The sequence below is a fragment of the Penicillium samsonianum genome (assembly GCF_028829775.1).
Source record: "Penicillium samsonianum strain IBT 33392 chromosome Unknown utg000003l_segment0_segment0, whole genome shotgun sequence".
NCBI lineage: Eukaryota > Fungi > Ascomycota > Eurotiomycetes > Eurotiales > Aspergillaceae > Penicillium > Penicillium samsonianum.
Window position 1 is genome coordinate 478,987 of NW_026643261.1, and position 13,234 is coordinate 492,220.

General features: G+C 47.8%; 4 protein-coding genes across 4 annotated transcripts; 3 read left to right on the forward strand and 1 right to left on the reverse strand.

Moving 5' to 3' along the window:
* Window positions 1-163: 163 nt before the first annotated feature.
* helA (putative DEAD box RNA helicase HelA) lies at window positions 164-2,353 on the reverse strand (the record flags this gene model as incomplete). Its single annotated transcript, XM_057276448.1, has 2 exons — window positions 164-1,916; window positions 1,983-2,353. 2 exons carry the CDS (start codon window positions 2,351-2,353, stop codon window positions 164-166), a joined length of 2,124 nt encoding a protein of 707 aa, XP_057136058.1.
* A 2,612-nt stretch (window positions 2,354-4,965) lies between these two features.
* N7471_003729 (uncharacterized protein) lies at window positions 4,966-7,068 on the forward strand (the record flags this gene model as incomplete). The annotated part of the gene is made up of 2 exons (XM_057276449.1): window positions 4,966-5,508; window positions 5,578-7,068. The coding sequence occupies 2 exons, from the start codon at window positions 4,966-4,968 to the stop codon at window positions 7,066-7,068; spliced, it is 2,034 nt and encodes a 677-aa protein (XP_057136059.1).
* Window positions 7,069-9,991: 2,923 nt separating this feature from the next.
* N7471_003730 (NAD(P)/FAD-dependent oxidoreductase) lies at window positions 9,992-11,164 on the forward strand (the record flags this gene model as incomplete). The annotated part of the gene is made up of 1 exon (XM_057276450.1): window positions 9,992-11,164. One exon carries the CDS (start codon window positions 9,992-9,994, stop codon window positions 11,162-11,164), a length of 1,173 nt encoding a protein of 390 aa, XP_057136060.1.
* A 709-nt stretch (window positions 11,165-11,873) lies between these two features.
* On the forward strand, window positions 11,874-12,908 carry N7471_003731 (MDR family NADP-dependent oxidoreductase; the record flags this gene model as incomplete). Its single annotated transcript, XM_057276451.1, has 1 exon — window positions 11,874-12,908. The coding sequence occupies one exon, from the start codon at window positions 11,874-11,876 to the stop codon at window positions 12,906-12,908; it is 1,035 nt and encodes a 344-aa protein (XP_057136061.1).
* Window positions 12,909-13,234: the final 326 nt, after the last annotated feature.

Here is a 13,234-nt window from a genome sequence, read left to right on the forward strand (position 1 = left end):
AAGAGATGGGAGAACGCCGCCCAATGCCAGAATGGTTGCTTCATCTTTTCACTTTTGGCTGATCTGGTCTCACCGGACAGCAACCTTGCTATCCGCGAAAGTGCCAGAAAAATTATAATTGCCAGCGTAGCTGGCAAGAGTTGATCTCTGATTCAACTCAAACTTAAAACCGGAATGAGTCATCGCCGAAGGAATCATCGAAAGAGCGGCGAGGAGGACGAGACGAGCGGTCACCACGGTCACCGCCACGGGAGAAGCCGCCACGGTCACCACCACGAGAGAAGCCGCCACGCTCACCACGGTCACCACCACGGGAGAAGCCACTGCGCTCGCCACGGTCACCACCACGGGAGAAGCCGCTGCGCTCGCCACGGTCACCGCCGCGAGAGAAACCACCACGCTCACCACGGTCGCCACCACGAGAGAAGCCACCACGGCTACCACGGTCACCACCACGATCACCACCACGGGAGAATCCGCCCTCGCGTCGCTGGCGGGAGCCGTCACCCGCGCTGACACCGTCAATTCGGTTGAGACCCATTTGCTGCATCAATCTAGGGCTGAGTTCGGGGAGGGTTTGCATGTTGTATCCGACGGTGAACATCTGGTTGAGTGCCTGGATGGCCTCTCTCTTGCTGTTGAAGTTTCCAGTGGTAGTTCCGAGTTGGCCCATGTAGGACTTGACCTTGGTAGCACCATCACACTGGGCCAGACCCTCGTTAATCTTGTTGACGATCTTGCCAACTTGTGTGTCGTTAGAGAAGGTCTGGGAGAGATCTGCATCGGCTGATTCCAAAGCTGTGTCCACGCTCAATGGGAGACGGCCCAGGCGCTTCCTGTAGACATCTTGTTCGGCCCGGTGCATGAACAGCCAGCCTTCACCTTCCTTGCCAGCACGGGCTGTGCGACCGAGGCGGTGAATGTAGGTCTCACGGTCCCGAGGAACACCAATTTGCACGACGTGGGTGACATCCGGGAAATCCATACCACGAGCAGTCACGTCCGATGAGAACAGGATGCCCTCGCGAGCCTTGCGGAAGTTGTCTGCGCTGCGAGTGCGGAGTGCCTGCGTGAGACGCGAGTTAATCTCAAGCATTCTCATGTTGCCCATAGAAGACTGGCGGAACTCCGAAGAGCGAGCAATGGCGTTAAAAGCATCAGCGGAAACCTTGGTCTCAGCGGTGGAGTTGAAGTAGGCGATGGCCTTGAAAGGTCGCAGCTCCTCGCCGTTATCCCGACGTGTTTGCCAGTTCTGAGCAAGCTCGAGAAGGGCGGGCAGGCTGTTTTCAAGACCGCGCGTGTACACAAGCTTCTGGGGCACTCTCTGGTGGGTGGGAACTTCATCTTCACGAACGGTATTGACGTGCTTGAAGTTTGGCTTCAGGGTCTGACGAACCATCTGCATAACTTCTCTGGGAACTGTGGCCGAGAACATGAGCGTCTGGCGGTCCACCTTTGTGGGGTCGGGAAGCAGTGACTGGATCTCCTCAACATCAGGAGCGAAACCCTGGTCCAGAAGGCGGTCTGCCTCGTCGAGGATCAGGGTGTTCAGCTTGGGGGCAGAAACACCAGTCCAAGGGTCTGACAAGATGTCCTTAAGACGGCCCGGGGTGCCGATGAGCAGGTGGCATCCCTCCTGTTGGATCTTGGCAAGACCAGCACGCTTCTGCGTGCCGCCAACAGCGGTCTGGACAATAAGACCAGTGCCAAACGCGACCTTTTTAGCCTCAACTGCGATCTGTTCCGCGAGTTCGCGGGTAGGAGAGATAATAAGAGCACGGATTTCTGAAGGAGCAGTTCTGGCTGAGCGGCGGCCAACCTTGGACACATCGACACTGGGGTCATTCAAAATGTTCTGAAGGGTAGGTACAAGGAAAGCAAGCGTCTTGCCGGTTCCTGTTTTGGCCTGGGCGAGACTGAAAAAAAGATTCGCGGGTTAGCGAACCAATCAATGTCAAGGCAAATCTGTCAATCAAACTTACATATCATCGCCCTTGACAATCTCGTTGAGAGTAAGAGATTGCACCTCAGTCATAGTCTTGAGGTTCATCCGGTCAGGTTGAATGATGTTTTTGATAATCTTGTTGTGAATCAGATTCTCCGCGGCTAGCTCGGAAAACTCTGTGATTATCGTAGGCTTGGAGAGCTCGGTCTCTTCAACGACTGCCTCCGCGGTTGCCGCAGACAGCCTCGGGAAAGAGGAATGAAGCGATCTGGTGGCAGCAAGAGATGAAACGGTTGAAGGAGCTTGCCATTTCGGCAGGTGAGTAGCCAACCGTGCTGAGACTGAGCGAGGCGTAGTGGCGCGCAGCGCGTGTGAAACGCCAAATCGGCGAACTGTTCCAAGCATCATGATATAATGCCAATGGAAAAAAATGGATGGGAAAGATGATAAAAGTTGCAAATTGCACTTGGGGCGTTCCAAGAAGAAGCGCAAAAATAATTACGGGGTCACATGATCCTTATCGACAGATAACATCCCGAGATAGGGGGAAATAAACAACTGTGGCAAACACGACAAACATCCATGGATGCTAAATTGCCAACCCAAAAGCACCTGCCAATCAAACTAAACGACACCCGAAAAAGTCGACTAATCTCATATCTGGGCTTACAGTTCGCCTCGCCTTGCCACGTCTCATTATAATACATATGAAAAGCTACTACTCTCTCATTTAATGAGGACTCGATTTGAAAATCTTCTCTCCAGATAAGATTAGAGCTGATAACTAGATACCACAGGGCAAGTTGTGGGTCCTTTTTTATTTTTTATTTTTTACTTTTCCTTCTCGTGATTTCCTTCATACTGTCCATTCAGGCATTGAGATTTTTCTTTCTCCCGCTCAATTTAGCCAAGGCTGAATAGTGGTAGATTCACGCTGCATTTGAAGCGTTGTAGTCGATGATGAATTTGATGGTTTTAACGATTTACTTGTCCGAATAGTGGGGAAACATTCTCTCCTAAGCCTCAGATTTCTGTTCGGATCGTAGATGTTCTACGACATGTGGGATTTGGGATCGACCCGAGAATGCTGCCGATGAGAAGTGGCAGGATCAGAATGAAGAGATAGATGACTGGTGCCTGGTGGACTGGAACTCGAAAAAACCGATGTTTTGGTCAAGCTGAAACGGCTACTCGGTACTACAAGTGCGCTAGGCTTCCTGTAACTTGCGGGCTCTCAGTCGGCTTTGGGAGTACAGGCTTGAAGTAGTGTTAGACCAGCTAATTTGCATGACAGAGGATAGTCATCACGAACTGTTTCAGTGGTATCCGTGTGAGGGTAACCCACGAGGAGGGAGTGTTGCGTGAAGTCATGATTGTGGTAGTATCAGTGATCTGTGCATGGACAAATGACCATCTTCTTCTTTATATACTCCATCCACGTCTCAGTAACATATACCAGTTGCAACTCGTAGTAGTAGCAAGTAGTGTTTGTGCTCGCTGAGGTGCAAAGACTTGGACCCACTCTTGAATGTCATGTCCATCTGGAAGTAGCTGACACTGGGAAATAGCTTTGTTGGGCGCTTGTGAAACAGATGACCTGGAGCTTGATGCCATTGCTGTATAACTAGGTATCTTAGGTTCTCCCTCGCCTGAGCTGAGAGCATCTTTGAAAGATACAAATGCAGCTAGGACTGTGAGTGACCCTTAGTAATTACCTGTATGCCTAGGCACTTGTATGGCACTTTGAATGCTATAAGGCCAGGAATATCCAAAGCATACGTACATGTATATTATACATTGTCAGAGTCTGTGTGAAGAAGGAAAGAAAGATGGTTGTTCCTCTGGAAGACAGGGAGCTAGCTGCCAAGATATATAGAGGCATTGGGGAGGCTGGACAAACATAGAACATCCGTGTGTAAGGAGGAAACATCGCTACTCAAAGCACCTGAGCTGCCTCCGAGATAATGACTCAGGCTTAAAGTACTGCACTTTTCTTCGATACAGGGAGGATCGAAAACATTTTCACCCAACAATACTTCGATGATGCAGCTCCACCATGTTTGTATTGTTTATGTTTTGTACTTAGTCAGCCGTAAACCCTCTACAAATTGCTAGAAACTAGGGGTAATAAAACACAGAGTTGTCATATATTCTATTGGCTGGGTAGAACCACAATTCAATACGAGTTCTTACTTCCGTTAGGTGAAGCGCCTATATAATCATATGTGAATTCGGAGGATTACAGTACGCGCTTGTATCCGAATGGACCATTTAGGTGATTCAGACTGATATTGAGATGTGTTCTTCTAACTACCGGATCGGACAGAATATTGTGGCCTTTGTGCTATTAGTTATTCAGCCGTTGATACCATGAGAATCAGGCATAACTGGGTGTTGAATAAAGGTCCACACGCTAGTAAGAATCCACTTCTTTTATCCGACATCATATGCTACTACTACTAGTTAGATTACAATAGGTTAATTGAACTTTGATTGATTAATTGATTGATTGATCAATACATATATGTACCTACCTATTCAACATTTCAATGTTGTCTACTAGGTACCTAGGTAGGTAGTTGGGAATTTCAACAACAGTCCTCTACTTAAAATAACTACCTAGGTAAGTCTGGAGACATCCAAATTTTACCCGCATGTATCCAAGATATATTATATATATCTCAACTGAAAGCGATCCTTTCTTTTCCCGACGCAGTCTGAGACGAAGAGCAATCCGGCTCTTTCCAGGGCAATTGGACATGGGTGAACTGTTCTCGCTTCAAGACATCTGTCATTTTACAGGTCAATGTCTGACTCCAGCTGCGGCCATACATCTGGGTCGATTTCTCGCGAGCGGCCAGCAGGGATTTCTGGAGTTACTTCCCCCAAGCAAACGACTAGAGTTCCATGACGTGTTTGTCTGGAGGACCGGAACAGCCCTCTTTCGATTGCTGAGAAAAAATGAAAGGAAAGGTCAAGACGACTGGAAAAGGTTCTTTGGCTCGATGGGGCAAAGCCAGATGGTCTCGTGGAAAATCTTGAACGAGTGGCATGATGGAAAATATCATTCTCCGCCGCTGGCACAAGCGGCACGCGAAGCCATCATATCACCTAGCCCAGGAAAACGGCCATCCAGTGTTCATAGCTACATGGGACCAGTCCTCTTGCCGGAGACGGCACTGCGGGATCAATCTGCATACCATGCGGTTCTGGGAATACTCTTTCGCAATGAGTTTTTCGACAATTTTCTTGACAGTCTTTTCTCCAAAAATTGTACGACTCCCCATATTGCCGGCTACTACGGCACTCTGGACACTGTTAGGGGCACCGCTTATAGTCATGCAACCTCTCAGGCGCTCTGTCATTCAATTTATCATTCCTTGGATCCGGCCGCAAAGGGCGTTGCGCAGACATCAGATCGCCCTTCTCACACTCCTGTGCGATTGACGGCATGCCCATGGTTTTCCAAGGCTGATCTGAATGGATATCCAGCCTACCTATGGCAAATTGATCAGAAGCGAACGATCAAGACAAGTGACCTGAAAGGGAAAAGGCCTCCATATGTCTGTATCAGCCACACTTGGGGAAGATGGAGAAAGGAGAAAACGGCAAAACTTAAGGGCTGTGAATAGGAGGTTCCGCAAAATTCGTTATTTGATATCTGTCGCATCCCGGAGGAACTTAAAGCTCTCAAAGATCTCAATGCAAAAGAAGAGATCAACTACGCATGGCTGGACCTAGTTTGCATCCCACAAGTGAGGACAGGCGATTTAGGAATTATTGCTCGAGAAGAGATCTCCCGGCAAGCAGCCATCTTCAAGGGCTCAAGCAAATGCATTGCTTGGTTCAACTACATTGATGACTGGCAAGAGGACAACCACATTTTGAACTGGTTGGCCATTCGGTACTTGTATCTCACTACAGGCCAGCACCACTACAAGATACCTGAAGATAAATACCGGAAACTATGGGATCATTGCAACAACGCGTCCTCCAAGCTGGGACGCCACCTGTCTCACGACAAGTATTTTAGGTCATCAAACGCCGACAAAAACAATTTACAAGATAAGGACGTGCGGTCACCTTGGCTATCATCGCTATGGACACTGCAGGAGATTTCACTTTGCCCGCATATGATCCCGATGTCTCGAAATTGGGAGCCACTCCAAGCTGCTGCTGGCAGACCTATCACGATGAGTGAGCTGGTCAATTTGGCATCTGATTTGGACTTCTATCAACATAATCCTCAAGGCCAAAAAGCGGAAGGTGTCCAAGAGACAGCCGCGTCATTACCAAAATCCAAGCGGAACCCTCCAAATGGTGAAATTAAGTTATCGTACCTTTTTGAGGAAAGTCAGATTCCTTTTAGCAGTTCCAGGACTTCTATCTTGATACAGGGGAACTTGCGAAACTGCAGAGGGCGTCGGGCGGAAGCTATCATGTCTGCTGTGAATGTTGTGGAATGGTTCAATCCTAAAACTGACCAAGAAGAGAATCTTGTCCTGGGAATTTACCCGCTATCATTTGTGAAGGAAGCGGCTCGCAAGTTTGGCCCCGAGTTCGCTATGGCCCGGAAACCCATTGGATCTCCTGATTCTTCCAGCGGCAGCAAGTTTTTCAGGCAGTTGCAAAGAGGCTCTCTACTCCCGTTCGAGAAGCTGGGAGCTCCCGTACCAACAACCGTGTGGCCAATCCAAGTGCTCGAGGACAGATGGGGCCCCGTGTTTGACTCATGGGAGTTTCTTCCATCTGGATCTGTTCGGATGAGGAAGGCCGCCATTCTAGGGCAGAAATGCTCCAACTCCAAAGAACCGATTGCCAAGATTACTGTTAATGTCTATTGGGGGGAAGAGATAGCACAACCTAAGAGACTTACGGTTGCATTGGAAGACTGGCTCTCGAAGCTACCTCCAAAGTATTGTACCTATGTGATGAAGATCTCTGAGGCCGAGGGGTTGATCTTACAGGGATTTAGCAAAGATCTTTCGTCCTCTCACAAAGAACCTTTGCGACTTATCAAGGTAGGGTGCGTCGATCTTTGCGCGGAGAAGAACTTATCCCTTATCGAGAATTTGGAGAGATGGGATGTTCCGGTCAAGGAGGTAGATTGGATTGTGCTTTAGAACCATGTGGCTGGAACCAATATTGCCATTCAACGAGAATATTCAAGCCGAGGAAAGAGGAAGTTGAAGGAAGAGAGAGGGGGTGGACGGAAGAGCAGATCTAAGTACATCCAACAGTCTCACGGTGTGAATGGGCAAGATAGTTGTTGAGCCAGCCCTCTTCAGATGAACAAAAGAAGTGGCTTCCTCCTTACGAGCCCCTTTCGTTGGAACTCGGCTTTTTGCAAAGAAATTCTGGAGGTTGATATATGATCAGCATGTATTGAAGCCTTTTTATTTCTTCTTTTCAACTATGTGTATATTTTATACCCGAACATGTGCATGGGTATCCATGGATGTACATACAAGAACAGTTGGCCGCTTATGCGTCCTGTGTCCGTGACGACCTAAGACTTTAATACTCTGATCTATTTCGACCAATAAATATGGTATTAACGATGTTATTTGTAAGAACACTTCGATGTGTTTTTGGATGTTCTTTTTATATGTCGTCTTAGATGTATACGAAGGCGGTAAAAATCATACTTTGTGCAGATGACTTTTCTATGTTGTATGTATAGCCTCCAGGGCTTTGACATAATTGTGACTAAGCACTCACCTACACCCTTTCCCGGTGTAGGTGAGCCCACACCTATTAACAAACCCATACCTGTTAACAAAAAAATCAACATTTCAATTTTAAACCTATTTTTCAGCCACCATACCATCTGGATCTACATATCTAAATAGCTCACTATTAACATCAAGATAATCTCTATCCCCTGATGCCTCTTCTTTTTCTTTGAGAGCCTGATTCGCGCGATGCCAGTAGTCTCGAATCCTTGCGTTCCCAGCCTCATGCCGAATATCCAATTTAGATTCCTTCGTACATCGCCGATACACCTTCGAATTGCCTGCAATTGATGATAATGGACTCTTAGCAGCACCTTTTACCATGCGCTTAGATTTTTTGATAGGAATTTTGTGGCTTTGCATCCTTTTTATCGTTTGTTTTGCAAGTGCTAGGTCTTGGATAGCCTGCTTACCACCACGAATTGCACGGTCTATATGCTTTTGAAGCTTTGGAAGGTCTGGTTCATCGTTCTCGAGTATCAATTGAACCTTATTCTCAACCTTTGAGAATCTTTGATCTGAATTAGGCGGCGAATTCGTTGCCGAACTGGGAAATTCACGGTCTGGTGACGGCGTATGACCATATATCTCAAGGACTGGTTCATCTTCCCAGCCAGGATCAATTTGATCACAAACAATATGTAAATCATAAGGCCAAAGACCTGTATCTCGAAATGATGATTTAATAGTCTGTGCCTTAAAGGTGTCTTTGCGAACTGTTTTGATCATTCGAAGAAAATGTCGTTTATCATCAACATCTCCACCCCATCGTACAATCTCATTGTTCTTTTTTCGGAATTTTTGTTTAAGAACTGAGAATGGCTTGCCATCAAGAGGCTGGCATCGATGTGTTAACTTTGGTATAAACCACCAAGGTATAATGTTGAAGCTTTGGCAAATATGTTCGAATTCCGGGGTTCCATGAGACCCATGATTATCCATAACCAAAATCCTAGGTCTGCCTTTAGCGACTCGCTTTTTAGTGGCATAATGGAAATCTAATAGCCATTGAATAGCAGTTTTATCATCCGTCCAGCCTTTAGCAGTTGGTTTAATAACCCTATAGTTGGTAGGATCATCATCGCCATCGAACCAATCTTCCATTTGTTCGGAACCACGCATTAAAAACCATGGATGCATAACCCAGCCATCGGCAGAGATGCATTCAATGCCGGTAATATTCTGGCCTATTCCACCGGTCGCAATAGTCTCATATTTACGGGTGGAAGCAACATTTTCCTTGGTTCCAATACCAAGCTGAAAGCCAGTCTCATCCCAGTTGTATAGTTCATGGGCCTGGATTTTATTCTTTTTAAGAAACTGGCCAAAAACCTGGTACCAATGAACTAAATCACTATGTAATTCAGCTTCAATCCTTGCTTTTTCCATTGGTTTTTGTGTGCGTAGAGTAATATGGGGTGGTAGGCGTTGAATGAATTGATAGCCGTACATTTTGCCAACCTGCCGGTCGGAACCACAATGTTGTAAAAGACGATTCGCAGCACCCTCAATATCGATAGCAGTTGGCGGTGTATATACTGAATTAAGGTGCTCAATCCAGCGAATAAGAGAGGCCTCTTGTGAGGAATTTAGGGCCTTTTTGGTAGCTGCACGGCCTTTTCCATTTGTTCTACCGTCCTTTCGGTTTCGAAGCTTCCACTTTGAGACGCCAAAATGAGAGGCTGCGGCCTGAATACTAGTAAATTGGCCTGATTTATAGGATTCGAGGGCATTTGAGAGAAGAATCTCTTCTTTTTCGGAGGAATTCGGCATGGTTTTGATGGTAAAAAATAGGTTTAAAATTGAAATGTTGATTTTTTTGTTAACAGGTATGGGTTTGTTAATAGGTGTGGGCTCACCTACACCGGGAAAGGGTGTAGGTGAGTGCTTAGTCACAATTACTTTGTACCCAATTGAGCTTTGACCATCTGTATCAAACAAAGCAAACATGTCAAATTGACCAAACACATCAAATCCAAGGTTCAGCCCGAACCTTAGAGAAAGTCAACCAATCAAAAGATATTCGTCATTGAAAACCCTGGAGCCCCGACGCCGATAATGGGGCTTCCAAGGTTGTCAGCATTTGGGTAGAATTAGAAATAGAAAATTTGCTGACCAACGCTTTCCCTTTTGAGACTCTAAAGGGCTGATAACAGACAATATACGTATCTTAGGCCCATTATTGACCCTGCATGTACGCGCGGAGAGCATATCCAATCTGTCACATATAAGACAGGCATCCCGTCCCTTTTCCAAAAAAAAAAAAACAAAACAAGAAACTCACCCTTGTCCACTTCACTGACTCTATATCATGGCACCTATCGATATAGTTGTTATTGGAGGCTCATTTGCAGGCCTTCATATTGCTCACTCTGTGCTTCGTGATGTACCTGATGCAAACGTTGTGCTGATCAACCCCTCAACCAGCTTCTTCTGGAATATTGCCGCCCCACGAATCGTCGCCAAACCCAAAGCCTTCCGCCCCGAGCAGTACTTGCTCTCGATCAAGGATGCTTTTGCAGGCTACCGCCCCGACGCGTTCGAGTTCCTTCCTGGAGTTGCAACTGCTATCGATCCCATTACCAAGTCGGTCTCCGTGACTCCCAACGAGGGCGAGCCCAAGACCCTATCATATCATTATCTCGTTATCGCATCGGGCAGCACTACATCTGCCACTACTGGCTCGCTCACTGGCACATCCATTCCATTCAAGCAGTCGGGCCACAATGACATGGAGCAGCTGATCGAGTCGGCACAAGAACACATTGCTGGGGCGAAGGAGATCGTGATTGGCGGTGCAGGCCCTATCGGTGTTGAGCTGGCTGGTGAGCTTGCTGAAGCAGTGGAACAAAGTGGCAATGCCGGCAAGGTCTCGATCACGCTTGTCTCAGCGACAGATCGCGTGCTCCCGATGCTCAAGTCATCCGCCAGCTCTGCCGCACGCAAGCTGCTGGAGCAGAAGAAGGTCAAGGTCGTGACCTCGAAGCGAGTCGTCGGTGTCGAGACTCCGGCCGACGATAGTTCGAATTGGACAGTCTCACTGGAAGGCGGAGACAAGCTTTCGGCTGACCTCTATATCCCTACTACCGGTGCGAATCCCAACAACAGTTTTATTCCAGCTCAATTCCTGGATAAGGACGGCTGGGTGACAGTGAATAAAGAGATGCGTGTTCAGTCGACTGACGGGTCAACTCTGCCTATCTTTGCTGCTGGAGATATCACCAACAACTCAATGCGCCTCAGTTTCAAGGCTACGGAGCAAGCGCAAGTGGCGGCGGCCAACCTGAAAGCCGCCATTGTAGGCGGCACTGCCATCAAGACCTACGACCAGGGCGACAGCATTATGATGGTCGTGCCTGTTGGTGAAGCCGGTGGTACCGGTCAGATTTTTGGATTTGTGCCTTTCAGCTTCATGGTCAAGATGATCAAGGGCAAGCACTACTTCATTGACAAGGCTGCTGGCGCACTCGCTGGCAAGGCTTAGGTTATTCCCAGGCGTGGTTAGGTGTATTCAATCGCGCATCTTCAGGGTTTAGAATGCTGTTGCATGTTCCGGCAATGACTATATACTCATGTACTTAATACATAATTTTCCCAAGAGTGCGAATGTCTTCTCAGCAGAACAAGAATGATGGTATACAACATAGTTATATGTACTTCTCACACCTCCATCCCCGCTTTATCCTAAAACGGCCAGCTGCTCCGTTGCTTAACAATCACCATTTTCATCGGGTTGTATATTAATCAACAATTCTTTCATTTTGTTGAGATGCCGAGGGTCGCGGTTTTCCTACCCAAAATGGCCGTCTCCGCCGGCCTGAGGTGTCTTGAATTCATCCGTTCCCCACTGTTTTGTAAAAAAAACTGGTTCCATTGCCACCGTTATGTGTTCATGGTACACCTGTTGAATGTACGCTAGGAGTATCGGCACATAAATTATGCATATCAGAGCAGAAACTGTAGAAAGTGGAGTCTATCGACAGAAGCATCACCATCTCGAGAAGCTTCTCCGGGATCCATCTGCTTTATAATAATAAAAAAGTAAAAAGAAAATGTATTCGGATCCTCGGTACAGCCCCGCTTTTATGAAGAGCTCAATCGTCATATAAAGAGCTCCCATACTTCAACTAAATTTCTACTTCCCATCTTTATCTTTCTTACCACACGTATACAATTCTTACCACACATACATAATGTCTGTCAACAAGGCTCTCACATTCAAGAAGGTTCCTCAGGGATACCCCGTCGCTGGGGAGCACCTGGCCATCGAGACCGCACCTTATGATGCCGGCGTTGCCGCTCCTGACAATGGTGTCGTCCTTCAGTCCCTCTACACCAGCTTCGACCCCTACATGCGTGGCCGCATGCGCCCCGCTGAGACCAAGTCGTACGCCCCCGCCTTCGCCCTCGACAAGCCCATTGACAGCCGCACTATCGCCAAGATCGCGCGCTCCAACAACGCCAGTTACAAGGAAGGTGACCTGGTCATTGGTCACGTTCCCATCCAGGAGTACATCGCTCTCGGTGAGCAGGAGCTGGTCCGCATCCAAAAGCTGGAAAACCCCCTCGGCCTCGAGGACATCCGTGTCTTCCTCGGTCCCCTTGGCATGCCCGGTCTGACCGCATACTCCTCCCTGTACGAGATCGGCAAGCCCAAGAAGGGCGAGACCATCTTCGTCTCCGCTGCCAGTGGAGCCGTCGGCCAGCTGGTCGGCCAGCTAGCCAAGCACGAGGGTCTGCGCGTCATTGGATCCGTCGGCTCAGACGAGAAGCTCGAGTACATCACCAAGACGCTCGGCTTCGATGGCGGCTTCAACTACAAGACTGAGAAGCCCGCTGATGCCCTTCCCCGTCTCGCTCCCGAGGGCATCGATATTTACTACGAGAACGTTGGTGGAGAGCACCTCGAGGCTGCCCTCGATGCTATCAACGACTTCGGTCGTATCGTCGTCTGCGGTCTGATCTCCCAATACAACTCCGCCCCGTACCCCATTAAGAACATCCACAATGTCCTCGTCAAGCGTGTTACCATGCGCGGCTTCATCGTCGGTGACAAGGGTATGGGTGATATTTACGCCAAGGAGCACCAGGAGAATGTGCAGAAGTGGATCAAGGATGGCTCGTTCAAGGTGCTCATCCACGAGACTGTAGGCATTGACAACGCTGCCGAGGGCCTGGTTGGCATCTTCCACGGCAAGAACTTGGGCAAGGCTGTCCTTAAGTTCTAAGTGCTTTACGAGACTGATGAAATAACGAGATGCCTGGCGCATTGATCTTTTTGTTGAAACATTAGAGGTAGTTAAGACCTCGGTTAGGACTCTTCATCATGTAGGGATAAAATAGATATCTCTCAAAATAGTCAAATCGAACAAACGTTACACATAATAAAATATGAACAGACAATAGAACCAACATTAATCTATAATCAACAACTCCATAATAGTTAGTTATACTACAAACATACAAGTAGACAGGAAGAAGATAACCGCAGGGCTAAATGTTTCTCACCAGAGTATCGGCCAATTTCGGCTGGGCGGACAGCCATCGACCAATC